Source organism: Taudactylus pleione, unplaced genomic scaffold, assembly GCF_031769625.1.
Source record: "Taudactylus pleione unplaced genomic scaffold, aTauple2 ptg000093l, whole genome shotgun sequence".
Taxonomy (NCBI): Eukaryota; Metazoa; Chordata; class Amphibia; order Anura; family Myobatrachidae; genus Taudactylus; species Taudactylus pleione.
Window position 1 is genome coordinate 34,780,010 of NW_028284495.1, and position 16,976 is coordinate 34,796,985.

At 40.7% G+C, this 16,976-nt stretch overlaps 1 protein-coding gene across 1 annotated transcript in view; it reads right to left on the bottom strand.

Moving 5' to 3' along the window:
• The window catches only part of LAMA1 (laminin subunit alpha 1), a 185,188-nt gene that overhangs the window by 12,553 nt on the left and 155,659 nt on the right, over window positions 1-16,976 (bottom strand). Inside the window, exons 49-55 of the mRNA XM_088469670.1 lie at window positions 16,625-16,775; window positions 15,559-15,703; window positions 11,979-12,120; window positions 8,807-8,921; window positions 8,547-8,717; window positions 4,043-4,194; window positions 3,573-3,758 (exon numbers count right to left, since the gene is read on the bottom strand). Of these exons, the coding sequence (XP_088325796.1) occupies window positions 3,573-3,758; window positions 4,043-4,194; window positions 8,547-8,717; window positions 8,807-8,921; window positions 11,979-12,120; window positions 15,559-15,703; window positions 16,625-16,775 (1,062 nt within the window). The remainder of the gene's footprint in view (window positions 1-3,572; window positions 3,759-4,042; window positions 4,195-8,546; window positions 8,718-8,806; window positions 8,922-11,978; window positions 12,121-15,558; window positions 15,704-16,624; window positions 16,776-16,976) is intronic.

The following is a 16,976-nucleotide window of genomic DNA, read 5'->3' on the forward strand; positions in this document are numbered from 1 at the left end:
GAGGGTTAGGGGTAAGGGTTAGCGTTAGGGAACTTACCTGTTAGTGTCGGGATTGTGACAGTTGGGATGCTGCTGTCGGTATTCCGATAGCCGGCATCCCAACAGCCGGTATCCCATACCCAACCCATCAATAACATTTCAGTTTGTACAACATGGCAAGAAGATGGTCAGCAAAACAAATTGCTCTTTTCATTATAAATATTGAGGCCTAAATGTTAGTCTGTAACTTTAATAATCATCCTCGCTGGTAAGTGTTCAGAACCTTCTGTGTGATAATTAAAACAATTCTGCGTGTTGGGGTTCCAAGTGGGGAAGCAGGTGCTAATTTTCTGGGCCCAGGCTTGTCTAAAAGGCCCAGGCCAGGTGTGCAGGGGGAAGAATGCTCCCCACCTGCGCTTGTTTGCTATTTGTTTTCCCAAACTGCTGTTGTTATGCCCCCAGGATTTGGCCACACCTCCCCCATCACCCGGGCCCTGTCTGCGTGATAGGGATTGCTGCCCCATGGTATGAAGAGTTACACATTTGGCAGAGCACTATAGGCAAACTAAGCTGCAGAACTGTGCAGCACCAGAAATGCACATACAGAGCAACATGTAGAGTTGGATGCATTTTACATAAAAAGTACAGACATAACAGGTGTTCAGCAAAATACATAATTTCATCCACCTCTGTGTCCAATTTATGGCTGTGTGCTTGCAGTATTACGTAACAAATGCAGCTATTCCCTTGCTAAAAATACCACAATGTTGTTCCCCCTGTGGTTAGTTCTGGACTACAGCATTAAGAAGATACAGATTTTCTAGTGCGAGCTAGCAGTGTTACTAATTAAATGCAGCTATTGGACGTAAACAATTAAATAGTGATTAATTAGAAACACCGCCACATCTGTCCCCTTGCCACGTCTGAGTACAATCACAGTGTTTTGCTTAGCTGGCACAACGGTTCTAAGGCTTAAAGTCAGACACATATCATATAGCCACCAAGACACTTTATTACCAGGCCAGGCCCTTACTGCACTTGGTCTAAAGGTGGGTACACACTATACAGATATATCTGCAGATCAAGTGATCGGCCATCATCTGTGTCTGGCTGCGGGTCCCGGTGGCCAGGGGGTGTATCCTGGTGGACAGGGGGCGTGTCCCGCCCCCCTCCCCACAGCTGCCGCTGTGTGTGTACGGGCGGTCTGCAGACATATCTGTCCATCGGCTGTGCAGCACAGCCAATGCGATATGTCAGTGAACGACGACGTTCACCGCCATATATCGCGGGTACACACTGGCCGGTGGGCAGCAGATATATTGGCCGATCAATTGATCGGCCAATATATCTGTCAGTGTGTACCCAACATTAGGTTGCATAACCCTTCCTTCTCTCGTGCTGCCGCTATAAGCGAAGGAAGTGTAAGATGCACCCGGATTTGCATATAGACGCATGCGAGGTACCTAAATGCATATTATAAGCAAACAGCATATTATAAGCAAACGCATACAGCCAACTTTATATAAATTCATCAGATGATAATAGGTAGAGTGACATGTATGTTGTGTCGAAGCTGGATAATTGGCTGAGACAAGATCAGTTTAAAATTGAATCGCGGCGACGCCATCTTGCGACTGGCCGCAAGACGCCATCTTGGAAATTAGATCGCAAGACACCATTTTGCGAATGGCCGCCCAAGCGCCATTTTAGATAAACTCACATTTAAGTACATATGGCGATATTACTAATAGCATCATGTGATTGCATCTTTCACCGTTTCTCATATACACATTAATACGCACAATTGCACTGTTAACCAGTCGCATATTAGCAAATGCATAAGATCCTATATGAAAATGCTGTTTAGTAGCTAAATGCGCATGCATCTGTCCCCAGTTAACTAGCGTCTTTATATCAAACCCCGTATACTCACACATTACATATTCACATACAAAGTTCCATAAGCTTTAAGGTATAAGATTTAAGTTTGTTCATTAAGTATAAATGCTATGAAATAAAGATTGTTTGGTAACTAAGGTTTTATACATGATAAGTAAGCCTTGTTTGGTTTTGTACTGATGCGTACTCTTTCCACAGTATTCCGGTATTATCGGTGGGGAGTATTCCGGTATTATCGGTGCATTCTCGACTTATGGACCGCAGAGACTTCAAGCAACAAAATGTATATAATATGAACAACTGTTAGGATTTTGCATGTGGCGGGAACCTAGGGACCCTCAGTTGTTGGAGGCTGGGTTGTGTCTATTTGAATCAGCCTGTTAAATGCTCTGTAACAGATGTATCCCCCTTGGGAACCAATGACATCAGCAACAAACGTCTCTATTGTTTTGTCTATTCCTGGGGGGTATAAATATGTGTGCTCAAACGCTGGGTAGTTAGTCTTCGTGCTGAATGCTGATAGACGAGGGGTTTGTTGCTGATGACTAACATTTGGTCCGGAAGCGCTGCGTATGTATACTGTACTTGGGTCTGTATAATTCCTTTGCGCCGAATTGTGTCTGGATCAATAGCGTGTAACTGACTGTACTTTTACCTGAATAATACTTGTGCTTTGGAACCACAGATTCCAGGTCTTAAGTCTTTATTTACTGTATGACTGCGTACGCAAATTAGCATCATCCTTAGAGGTTTATAGGTAGGATATTAGAAGGTATAGGCAGGGGTATATAGAGGTTCTGATCCAGTATCGTTAGTTGCATGCTTCCATATTATACAGCATTACAAACAATATCAATATTAGAATTCTAAAATATATTTTAGTAAACAATGATAGAAAAAAACATTCTGTGCCATAAATTAATACAGGACATGGTAGCACTAAAACTTTACATTCAGATATATTTATTTTTATAAGAGTTATTCAGGATTGAGACTGTCTCCATTTTACAAACTGCAATAACATTTTGTTAAAGTAATAAGATAAAATAAAAGGCACATGTCATCACTTTAATCATGATAAGATCTACCAACAAGGCGACTTTTACAGCCAAACAATTATATTTTTAGTGATTACGTTTACAACTCCACAAATGTTGTTTGCCCGAGCCAGCTGGATCACAACCCTGATTGTATCCTTTGTTTATAAGTTATTATAATTTCTAATTAACAATATCCCCCAGGTATAGCAGTCTACCACTATATAAAGATTTTAACAAAAGGCCAAAGGACGAGGATCTTTATACAGGTCACTGAATTTTGATATATAACTTAGAGATGACGTTGCATTACTCTTTATAATATATATGTTTTCCTACTAAACACAGACGTTATGACATCAGAACTCTCTTATTGTTAAAACTTACCTTTTTATCTAGATATTATTTGCAGGAGTTTATACATACAATAGTATAATTTGTGTACTAATGTAAATACTAGAGATGTGCAGGCTTGGTTCAGTTTTTCCTGCCAAGTTCTGATTTTTCCCGACAAAAATCGGGTGTCAGAAAGAGGCAAAACGTCATCTTTAATGGACAAACGTTATCTTTCATGGTCTGCACATATCTAGTAATACTAATACATTTCATGTGCTATAAACTATGACACATCCACTCATTGCTCAATGGTATACTTACTTCATATTTAAAATCAGATTTCGAATGCATCCATAGAACGATTGGCTTGTTCTCAGCATGGTGGCAGCCATATTGCCAGGAACTCCACCAATGAAAAAACTAGAAGCATTTATGGAAATCAACTCAACAGATGGATTCAGTTTCAGTTCTGTTGGTTTCCCTTCATCAACCTGCACACTTATAAATCTAAGAAGGATAAATGACAAGATGTTAGTCTTCTCTTCCAACCAGGTATATGACATATTGTGGAGAAATACTACATTATTCTACATAGTGCAGCAGCGGCTATAATAACATATTGAATAGAATGGTGTATGATAGCAATCATAAGAAAACTTTATAAAAACATCTAATTATATTTTTAGCACCACAAGAATGTAATTAAATGGTATTTGTTGTTTTGATTAATGATTTTGACCTGGGTTAATAAAATATAATTTGTTGATATGCTTTGCAATAAAACCATATACCTCTTGTTACGAAGAAGAATTATAGAATGTTCTTGTCCATCACTAAATATTCCAGTAGGTGATTTGACAATTACTTTTTTCGTGCTAACTCCATTCATAGCATTGATATGTAATTCAATGTGGCCATTTACCAGCATTATAGCAAAAAATGGCTGAAAAATATAAGAAAAAAATGTTAACATGACAAGGTCCTAACAGTTACCTGGATGCTCACACAGATTGTAAACGGACTAATCATGAACTGATGTCAGTAGGAAGGCAGACAGACAGATCAAGCAATTACAGTGGTTTTTAACCAGGGGTGGACAATTATGTCAGCTGCGTGGCACTTAACAAATTAAAGGAAAGGGAAAAAATATTTGTGAATGGCCCTCAACAGTGTTTACAGAACCGCCCTTTCCTGGTGCCTTCATTATGTACTGTCAGGGAACTCCTTTGTATATTTGGTGCACTAGAGAGCTCTGAGGCAGTAGTGTCACTAGTGGGATGCGGACAGGGTGACACCAATAAAGGGGGTGACACCAAAATACCAGAGCTGCTTTGCTATTGTGGTGTCACCCCCTCCGATGGTGTCAATGAGCAGCAGTGACACTGTGCCAGGAGAGGCTGGGGGCTGCTCAGCAGCTCCCGGAGCGCTGGGCAAGGCCCCAGCGTAATTCGAACATCATACGCCAGGGGTTGTGGCCTTGTGCGCCATGCCCCTTTAATGCACTGGGTGACGCCAACCCCAGTGAAGCCACTGCTCTGAGGCAAAGCATAATGAAAGAGCCAGAAGTACCTCAAATGTAGCGAGGAAGTTCTGAAGCATCGCTAAGTGCTCAACGGGCTGCACAAACAGCTGTGTCCTCATACACTATTGCTGTGTCATGCCCGGATGTATATGGGCTACAACTTCTGGAACTTGGTCCGGTGGGCTAAGGATAGTGGGTGAGAGGAAACGGGAAGGCAATATATATGTCCTCTTCATACGTCTCTCCCAGGTGTTGGCGAGACGTACCCCAGGGCGCGGAGTCTAGTCCACTCGATGATATTCACCATTGACCCCTTCAAGCGGGATGTGGGTTTCACTGCAACAAGTGAACAGGTCGCGGCACCTGAGGCAGGTACCTGGATAAAACACAGAGATAGATATGGGAGGACATATATAAGCACTGATGAGCAAGGATGACTGATATGTGAGTTGCACTGGTAATCAGCACCTCGTATGGGATGCTGAATAGCGATGGTAATCAGGACTTGGTATGAGATGCTGAGTGACAATGGTAATCGATAGTTGGTATGAGATGCTGAGTGTCAATGGTAGTCAGCACTTGAACTAAGACACTGAGAATCAATGGTAATAGATAGTTGGTATGAGATGCCGAGTGGTGATGGTAATCGATAGTTGGTATAAGATGCTGAATGGCGATGGTAGCCAGCACTTGGTATAAGACACTGAGAATTGATGGTAGTCAGCACTTGGAATGAGACACTGAGAATCGATGGTAATCGATAGTTGGTATGAGATGCTGAGTGACGATGGTAGTCTGCACTAGGAATGAGACTGAGAATCGATGGTAATCGATTGTTGGTATGAGATGCTGAGTGGCGATGGTAGCCAGCACTTGGTATAAGAACTGAGGATCGATGGTAGTCAGCACTTGGAATTAGATACTAAGAATCGATAGGGTTCCTATTCGCAGAGTTGAACTGAGAAATGTAGACACAAGAATACACTGGGAATTTGTAGGGATCCTAATAGCAGAGTTGCACGGAGAAATGTAGACACAGGAATACACTGAGAATGGTTAGGAATCCAATCGCAGAGTTGCACTGAGAAATGTAAGGAGAAGTAAACACAGGGATGCAGCTTGACAGCTAAATTGGTAATCACCTAGAAGGCTGACACATGTAACACAGAGAGCCAGCTAGAGAGCTAAGCAGCACACTAAAAGACAACACAGGAACTGTTACATGAAACACTGGAGTTCTGTGAGAGAGCTAAAGTAACACGCTGAGAATTAGCAGGGGAGCTAATACAAGTAACACTGGAGGTCAGTGTGAGGGCTGAAACAACACACTGAAGATACTTTGTGGAAAACATCGGAGAGCATAACAATTACTGGAACAGCGAAGTTGAACAGCATCTTCCTGTTCCTGGAGTGAGACTATATACCCCTAGGTAGCTGGTCATTGGATCAGAGGATCAGCTGAGTGACAGCAGGTCTACCATTGGGGAAAACTAGTCAGATCATATGGACCAACATGGCTGCACCCATGCCCGCTACCACGGGAACCAGGACGCACACACGGAAGCAGGGAGAATACTCAGCCACCACTCACCTCCACTCCCAGCGACTGAACACCTAAGCCCAAGGACGCCGGCATGGAGGTGAGCAGCGGCCGATCCCAGGCCGCATCCTGACATACTGTAGTTGCACCAAATAGCCCCTCTCAGCGCGCCTTGTCTCGTGTGACTCCGCTATTACCAAGCTTTTTTCTTTGCATCTTTTTTGATCGAGAATGCGTCTTAGTTGCAATGCGACGCGACTAAGACACACCACAACACAATTTCATATGCGACACTTGTATATCTGTGTGCGACTGAGTCTGAATATGTACACAAAGTGCTGCGATGCAGCATCCGCAGCTTATTTCCATGCCAAGTTTTGTTGTGATATGTATGCAGATTCAGTCGCACACAGCTATACAAGTGTTGTATATCAAATTATTTAACCAGTGCAGTCTCATTGTGCGTCTTAGCCTCATCACATTACGACTAAGATGGCAAAAAAGACACTAGGGCGGCGCTAGCAGAGTCACACGAGACCTGGTAGCGCACTCACCGCATGGGGTATTAAGGCTAGGTGTATGAGAACACATCTGTAGAATCTGGAGGCATAAGAGGCATGTGCCACATACAGCCCGCAGGATGTATCTTGCCTACCCCAGTTCTCGCTGCACCAAAACAAAACCAATGCCCGGACATGCTTAACACTAATAACACAGAAATTCCACAGAACTCTCAACCTCATGTGTAAATTCCCTAAATGTATGTTTTATGGTGATACCCATTACACAAATAGAGCACTCCGTTGATTAATGATTACTTCAGAGACCCTAATAAAGTGGGAAAACAAGCATGTTGTAAGTCTAAGTCCTACTAAGCTGGATATTAAAGATTTAGGTAAAGTAAATATACATGAAAATTACTAGCACAAGATTGTAACACTCAGCAGCAGCACAATACACGTGGAATAGCTACTCTAAATAAAGAATAGGCTCCTGGCTTTGTGACCTTATTATACAGGGTGATTGTGCTTCAAGCGCTGCCTTGGGTTATTGAAGTCTGAAAATCTAATTTAAAAAACCGCCTGAGGCTTTGTCAGACAGCAGTAATTTTCTGACAACAATGCTTTCAATGTGAAATCACACATACACACACAGTCTGCTTTATATGCAAAACACCCTGTGAGGTATTGATTTTTTCTGGCTAAGAATTAAACATGACAACATGATTTATTTATTTAGCTCTTTTATGGTACCTAGGTGTAATCACACATGTAACTAATCACCCTCAATGTGCTTAGTTAAGGATTTATCATCAAGCAAAAAATGGTAAAGTCCATAGAAGACAGGAGGCAATGTAATATGAGGTCTACCTGGTTATTGCCAAAATGAGTTTTGCTTACAACTTAGCAAACGTCATCTATCTTTCCAAATAGCTGGATTGGCTAGTGATTGCACTTTGGAAGTAAATCTCAACCTCTGTGTATCCAGTGTCTACTAATGAGAAGAGAAATACAATGGGGTATATATTACTAATCAGCGGGTTGTCAAAGCCACCAATCACCGATAGCTTTGACTTAAAATGGCAATAGTAATAAATGGTAAATCAGGCTTGCTTAGTATTTATTTTTTTTTTTTTCGTTTTAACTCTATCGGTCAAAGCCGCCGGCGATCAGTGGTTAGTAAGTACACTCAGAATGACTTTTCCTATTTATGTAATGGTCTCCTTTAACAGGATTATTCATGCATGGTTCCAAGTTCATATTTAGGGCGGTATAAAATTAGCCCCGAACACAGATTATCCCCGTTTTTCTCCGATGTTTTTTTTCACCCTATCCCATTATTTTGGTCAAAATAATAGGATAGTTCTCCCGAAAACGCACAGGACCTGCGATAAGTTTGCAGACCTGTTTTTTCACCATTTACACGGTGAAAAAACAGCATTTATCGTAGATTAATTTTCGGGACACATCGGGTCCCAAAAAATATCCACGATAAGTGCCGGCGTCGGGTGGCACTTTGAAGCTAATAGGATAGCCCTGCCGCGATCAATTAGCAGCACTATTTTAGCGCTGCTAATTGGATACCCCCCTTAGTCATAAAAACATGACCTGCAATAAGTATGGACACAGTGGAATTATATATTCCCAATGGTCAATATTACCTACAAATAGCTTCATACTGTACACAATATTTTAGCATTAAATCACCATTTGTAATAGAATACACTACTCACCACTTGAGACTGCCTGCGACTGCGAGTCTTTGCTCCCTTGCCAAAACCAGCCAAGATTATTCCTGTCTCATTGAGTGTAGAAAATGAGACCATGAGCTCAGATTCAGGTGATAAGGACACAGGCAACATTTCTACGTAGCCATCATCTAGAACAGTAATGCTCTGAGCAGGCTAGATAGGAGAAAGAGCACCAAAATGTCAGTGTTTGAATGCTCAATTTATTCTCTTAATTAATATTACTGGTCAAGAGTGTTTCTTACCTCTATTTTGCAACCTTTTTGCACATCATAACCAAATTTTTGCAAGTCAAAGTTTGAGCGAGAAATCTCCAAGTTCTTAATGCAGCCAACATAGGATCTGCTACTTAGCTGCCTCCTATAATAAGCAAACAAGTTGATTTTGTGAATATTATTTAAAAAGTATCTTATGCTTTACACACTATAAAGCTGATGTGGCGCTATCTTGCGAGTTTTTGCACTGCGCATGCTCTGGAACCAAGTGTACGTCAGTACGGGTGATGCAGAGTCATACACACTTCAGTCATATCTCAACTTGCAACCAGAGAGGAGGAACTGGGTAAGGGGGTGCTCTCACATAGTCTATGTTCGGAAAGGGTGTGCAGACAGAATATGGGCTATGGAGTGTTGGCATATTGTATGCACCAAGTATAGGACTGAGCCTGGATGATGATGGCTATAAAACTATGCATATAGATAGGCGCGGTCTGGCTGTAAGGATGCATACATCTCTGAATATGAGCAAATATATGCATTCAGTTCCATGCACGCAAAGAGAAAACTGGAAGCTGAGTTTTGTTCCACTCAGCATCATCTATAATGTATCTCATTCCAATAGCAATACAAGTAACTAGTGGTAACATATGAAAGGGTAATGAAGTACATTGATAGGAATAAAATATAATACTAAAAGGAATAATAAAACACTAACAAAAAAAAATTAAACATGCAATGGTACTAATGTAAATTACTGTATCTAAAGATACAAACTGAACAAATATTTATTTACTGCAATAAACTGTACTACTGTAGTTAAAAAAAAGAATATAAGAAAAATAATGAAATCTAATAAATGATGCAAAACTAAAATGGTAAGTGGCATATTTTCCTCTCAGTTTTAATCATTTAGAATTGTCGTGTATTGGTCCACTGAGTCTTTACAAGTGTCTTTTTATTTTATTTAACTTATAGATATTTATTCCTTCGTTCACTTGCAGCAGTGTATGAGCTGTAGACAACACTCCCTATATTAGTGCTAATAGAGCTGCGTAATATATAGCAGCACAGTGATAAAGGCAAGCTATTACATAACTGGAACACTAGAATGCAGGGACATTTATTCCAACATATAGAACAAATATATTTATGTCAAAAAAAGTAGTTTTTAATTATGCTAATTTTTAACAATATACTGTACCAACTGCCCCTCCTTAGATGTATGTTTAAATATAATTTTAATTTCTACAAAATGTTGATAGCAACGTACTTTAACTAACTGTTAGTATTTCTATAAAAATATGGCTTATTTTATGTATTTACTCTCACATCTAGTAATGTTAGAGCAGACTATAATGAAATGTTTCTTGGACAAATACAGATGTAACTGCTCACAACATTAATGAATGTCAGGACAAATGAATATTACAAAGAGCCAAGTTGAAGATATTGGGCTCTACTTACTACAATCCGCATTTTGAATGCAGATTGTAGTGTGATATTACCGACTGAATTCGCATTGCGAATTCAGCCAATATCACAGGGATTTACTAAAAATCCCTTGCAGGGACAGAGCTTGCTATAAAGCTCTGTCCCTGTGAATCCCCTCCGCAACTTTATCACTGTATTTTCGCAAAAAATACCGTGACAAGTGCCCTCGCATGCGCTGACCCCACTTATAAGCCCCGCCACCACGATCGCGACCCCTGCGAACCTTTCCCTCTCCCACCCCCGCTACCCCCCTCCCTTAATTACACTTACCTTCGGTGATCGGCGCTCCAGTGATGTCCTCCGTGGCTCCGGTCAGCTGACATCTCATCCTGCTCTGGCACCCGGTCAGCTGATGACCAGTACACAATGCAGGATGGGAGACCAGCTGACCGGAGAGAGGACATCACCAGAGCCCCAATCTCCGGTCCCTGGATTCTGGTAAGTTTTTTTTTTTAACTAATTTTTTTTTTTTTTTTTTTTTACAGTGTATCAGCGTGTGGTCTGTTTAGACCACACAGCTGATCACTGCGGCCGGCTCCGGGTTCTGCTCTGCCTTTTAGAGCAGAGCAGGAGTCTGGTAACCGGGGAAAACTCTGGATAACGCCACCTCCAGGTGGCGTTATTATCAATGGGCTTTCCCTGATATTTTTTCACAAAATATTATTGTTAGTAACTTTGGCCAGATCACATTTCCCATTACAATTATGGGAAATGTGATCTGCTTACTAAAAATAAGTGATAATTAGGGCTTGGAGTAGAATTTTATGAATTCTACTCCAATTGCCCTTTAGTAACTTTAGCTGATACTAAAATAATGTGAAAAGGGTGTGAAAAAACCCTTTTTCACTTTATTTTAGTAAAAATAATGTTAATAAATAGAGTCCATTGTCACAAACAGTACATATCATGTAGTATATTTCCCTAGTTATATGAATACTATATTTTTTAACATAATATGGTTTTAATTGTTGTATATGTAATAAAATGATTTTACAGTATTTTTAGCATTACAGTTTCTTAATTATCATACATTTTTTAACAATGTCCACCAACTAAAGTTATTTTTGTCAATATTTAAAAAAGTTATATACTTCAATGTAAACACATAAGGGCCGATTCAATTACACGCAAGTGCCGCTGAAACAGCTTCCGGAGGCTTTGCAGGGAAGTACGAGCAGAGATCAGCTTGCCATACTGTAATTGCACTTATAAGTGCAGCGCATGCTGATGATGGTAGCTTGAGTCTAATTGAATCGCCCCCACAATATTTGCTATGTACTTGTGCCCTATTGTAAGTTTACAGCTAAATAATTTAATTATTAATTCTTTACTTAATCTGCCCAGCATGCTCAATTCCCATTTCTCTGAGGAAAATTGTAACTTAAAAAAAAAATTGCTTGAGAGAGAAAGTATTCACCACTGTGACCTGACCCGACTAACAGACTTGCAGTCTCCAAGTTAACAGAAATAGGAACAGTGATTTCATCATAAACATAACTGATACTAGATTTTACTGTTAGTTCTTTTCTATCAGCATTCTTCTAGTTACAGCATAAGAACTGTATATGATAATGTTTATGACTGGCAGGTTAACTTATTAACATAGCTGTAAAGCCAGGTACAGCAATTATACAATTTATCATTGGATTTAGTTTCTCTTTTAGCTCTCCAGATTATTAGATTAATAGTTACAGTAATAATAACATACCTGATAACCCTGGAACTAGGAAGCCCGCCAATATATATGGGATCCTTATCTGACCTGTTAAGGTCTGAAGCAATACCAGGGGCTTCTCCCTGTTTGATTTCTCTCTGGCTGGAGTTGTAGGACTCCATGACAATTAGAGTGCCTTTGACGCAAACAAAAGTTGAATTATTATTTGAGGTATATAATATGTTATTTTGTTACAATAGTGTTGCTTAGGACTTAATGTACTACAATGTATATTGTTGACTTTTGCAAAGCAGAACATCATAAACACAGGTATAGGTCCAATATTCACGCAACTTCTTTAACTCTTGCAAAGTCTGATACTGCTCAGTGAGCCTAACCATTATAAATAGTTCTTGCTGACAATTTTATGAACCTGTGTTGTCAACTAAACACTTAACTGGCACTACAGTATGTAATAGCAAGATTTCACAAGATGTATGTTTGGTACTTGCAGTTAGAGCAAAGGTCTACAGATTAGATAAGGGTTTTGCAATCCTATACAGCAATGTTTACAATTCTATATATTGTAGACAGAAGTATTCTATTATACGATAAGTAGTATTATAATTTTTACTTACTATAAATTTGCTGTAGATTGAATGATGCTTGGAAACTATACTGCATTGTGCAAATATAGGCATAATAATAATAATAATAATAATAATAATAATAATAATAATAATAATAATAATAATAATAATAATAATAATAATTTTATTTATATGGTGCTTTTCTCCTAAAGGACTCAAAGTGCTTTACATTTACAGTACAAAATACAAAATAAGCTTAAACAAGGGACATTAGTGAAATGCTTGGGTGAAGAGGTAAGTCTTGAGTCTATCTTTGAAGCATTCTAGAGTGGAGGCCTCTCGAACTGTGTGGGGAAGTGAGTTCCTAAAGGTTGGAGCCACAAAACTGAAAGCTGGACCCCCAGACGAATTCCGTGAGATTCTAGGTACTGTTAATAGTCCTTCATCAACGGATCGCAGTAATCGAGTGGGACGGTAAGGAATCAGAAGCTGCTGTAGGTACCTTGGGCCATGGTCATGTAGGACTTTGTAAGTTAGTAAGCCAATCTTGAAAACAATTCACCATCTGACAGGCAGCCAGTGAAGGGAGTAGAGAATGGGTGTTATGCGGCTGGAACGTGGCTGGTTGGTTAATAGCCTGGCAGCTGCATTTTGTACCATCTGCAAGCGGTGCAATTCTTTTGCTGAGAGACCGAGGTAGAGGGCGTTGCAGTAGTCTAGGCGTGATGATATAAATGCATGTATGACTTTAGGCAGATCTTCTGAGGGAATTAAGTGCTTGATTCTGGCTATGTTCCTCAGATGAAAGAATGAGGATTTGATTGTGGCCGATACCTGATGTTTAAGTGTCAGGCCACTATCCAGGACAACACCAAGATTCCGCACATGTTTAGTGTTTTGTAATTCTGAACCCCCAAGCATAAGTCCTGTTGGTCGGCTATGCTGTAGCCCTGTCCTGTGACCTATCATAAGGACCTATGTTTTATCAGGGTTCAGTCACAGCCAACTGGCACTCATCCACTCCTGAAGCTCAGCTAGGCAGCCATTTAGGGTTGTTCTTGGGTCCTTTGTACCTGGAGCAAAGGACAGGTACAGTTGTGTATCATCTGCATAGCAATGGTAGACCAGGCCATGACGTCTGATTATTTCACCCAGTGGTAGCATGTATACTGCAAAAAGCATGGGAGATAGTATAGAACCCTGTGGGACACCGCATGGAAGTGGCACTGGTGATGAAGAGTTTACTCCAGAAGAAACTCTCTGTGACCTGCCAGTGAGAAATTATTTGAACCAGCTAAGGACTGTGCCATCCAGTCCACAGAAATGTTTCAGGTGCTCAATTAGAATCCCGTGGTCCACAGTATCAAATGCTGCTGAGAGATCCAGAAGGATTCAAATTGAACAATCACCTCTGTCTCTTGCCATCAGAAGATCATTAAGCACACATACCAGGGCTGTTTCAGTGCTATGTCTTATCCTGAATCCTGACTGGAATGGATCATAAATATCATGGGTAGACAGGTGGGTTTCCAGTTGCATTGTCACCACTTTCTCAATGACCTTTCCTAGAAAAGGAAGGTTTGATACTGGTCTATAGTTGGTCATGAAGTCGGGGTCTAAATTAGGTTTTTTAAGAAGTGGTCTAACAATTGCTTCCTTTAGTGGTTCTGGAAAAATGGCTGTTTGCAAAGAGCATTGAACTATTTTTGCAATTACAGGGCCAGTAATGTCTATACACCCTATGAGAAGCTTGGTTGAGGCAGGGTCCAGATCACAGGTGGTGGGTCGCAACATTCTGATAATTTTAGCAATGTCTTTTACATCCATTATGTCAAAGCTGTTCCAGGGAGACAGGTGGCTTACCTTGGCAGGCTTGGTAGTTTGGCACTCCTTTGATGGCACTGTGGGGATTCCAGCCCGGATGGAGGATACTTTATCTGCAAAGAATTTTGCAAACTCATTGCATCTTGACTGGCATGCTGGTTTGCAAAGCATCTCCACTGTACGGAAAAGCTGAGCTGGCCTATTGTTTGCTGCCTTGATCTCATTTGAAAGGAACTCTGTTTTCTTACGGGTGATTGTTGATTGATATTCTCTAATATGTTTGATTAATGTTAACTTATCCTCTACCATGTTCGTCTTCCTCCATCGTCTTTCAAGTCTACGCCCCCTTTTCTTGAGTTCACTAACACTATTGTCAAACTAAGGGGCTTGACGGTGTGGTATGAGGGGTCGTATACGGACAGGGGCAATAATATCCATTGCAGCTGTCACATCCCTGTTATAGTAATGGACAAGGGAACAAGGATCTTCACAGGCCCCCATTACCGCAGAAAGATCCAGGTTTGCTGCAAGAGCCTGGGGAGTCATGCCCCTCCGTGGACGATACCTTGTCAACTCCATGGGTAAAGTTCTATTTTGAGGGTTTGCGACTGAGAAGTGACTTGAGTGGTGGTCTAACCACGTGACTGGATTTATATTTAGGTCAGAGACATTAAATCCAAACTGGAAGACAAGATCAAGAGTGTGACCACTTATATGAGTAGCTGAAGGAATGACTTGTGTGAGGCCGAGAGCATTCATTGTGCACAGGAGATCTTGGCCAAGGTGTGAGAGCTCATCATCAACCCATGCATTGAAATCCCCAAGGATCAGCCATCTTTGATGATCCAGAACTAGTCCAGCAACAATATCTACAAATTCTTGGAGAAATATCTTTCCATCGCCAGGGGGTGGTAAATGAGAAGTACTCTGAATCCTAATTCTATAGAACTCCAAGCAGCATTGCACTCAAATGAGTAATTTCCATTGGGTGGACCCTAAGTTTACGTGCTTTTATAAAGCAGATGGCCACTCCCCCTCCCCTGCGGTTAAGTCTTGGGTTGTGACTGACAGAATAATTTGTTGGAACTGCAGCTTCCAGGATATAATAATAATAATAATAATAATAATAATAATAATATACAAGCATTCATTTTATATAGTAATAAAATGACTTCACATCAGAACTCTCTCATTCATATTTACAATAATATAATACTTACCCAGCTTTTTGTTCCGATTAAAGACAACTTTATACCACTCTCCATTATTGTAACGACCATCTGTTGTCAGCACCAGAGGACCCGAACCTAATTCCACTGAAAGTCTCAACTTTCCATCCACTATCTCCAGAGACAGGAAATCTCTCTGATGAAGGAAAAATACATTAATCATATTGGAAAACTGTAATAATTAAAATTCTACCAATGTGTATCATGAGAAGTGCTAGTATAATTTTCTAAATTAATTTAAGGGGGTATTCAATTAGAGGCACTCCGACGATTAATCTGGCACCTCGCGACCACCAACAATGCAGATGTTTCCTCGCACCCCATAGAGGCACAAAGGAAAATGTATGCGATGTTGAGGTACTGTAATTATCGGCAATGTGCACAGCTGCACATCGTGACCACACATCACCAATAATTGAAGAAAGTAATGTGATGCCAAATACTGTAACCCTGATGTCAGCGAGATTAGATCTACTGTCCAGTACAGAGTCTAAACCAGGGGTGGGGAACCTTTTTTCTGTTGAGGGTCATTTTGATATATATAAAATCATTCGCGGGCCCGGTGCAGGCCGCTGTTCTGCAGTGTGACGTCACACGGGCGGGGCCACAATCGCCATTGATTACAGCAATACCCAGAGCATCCTGAGGATGCTCCGGGGAGGTGTAAGGGCAGCAGGGTACTGTCAAAAGGGTCCGAAGGATGCTCCTGGCGGCACTGCTGCATAGATTCTGGCTGCAGGGTGCCATTCTGGGCACCCTGCTAGCCAGATGAGGCTAGCAGAAAAAAACTCTGAGGGCCAGACCAAATGATTCCCCTGAGCCTTATACGGCCCCAGGGCCTGAGGTTCCCCATCCCTGGTCTAAACCAATAAACCTCATCAAAGAACTACTGTATGCATTGGCGTGCGCAGGAGACAGCACAGGGGGTGCAACAATGGGACCTATACATATTTGGGGTACTAAAGTAATATTTTAAACATATTGTGACAATTATAAAAAAAATCCACATACATTTTGTTAAGGAACCATCAGAAACACCACAACAAATTATTATTACCGTTCCATCAGAGGCGAGATAAAGCAGTATACCATTTGGTGAGAATGTGCGGAAATGGATAACTATCTGTGTGGTGGTAGAGCGTAGGGATCTTTCCACTGTGGAATATGCGCTGCCATCAAAATAGAAAGCAGGATCTTCATCCTGAGGGCTAGAAAGTATGTAAACATCCATTAAGCACTTTACATTTATTGAAGCATAGGTCATCAAAAATAAACATTTAATTTAATACAAAAGATTTACATATGTTCAGTGGCCACAGTCAAGCAATTATAAAACAGTCCATAAACATGTCAAGATCAAATATCAAAGAAACAGAGGTCTCAGTTTCATCAGCAGGGACAGTAAGCAC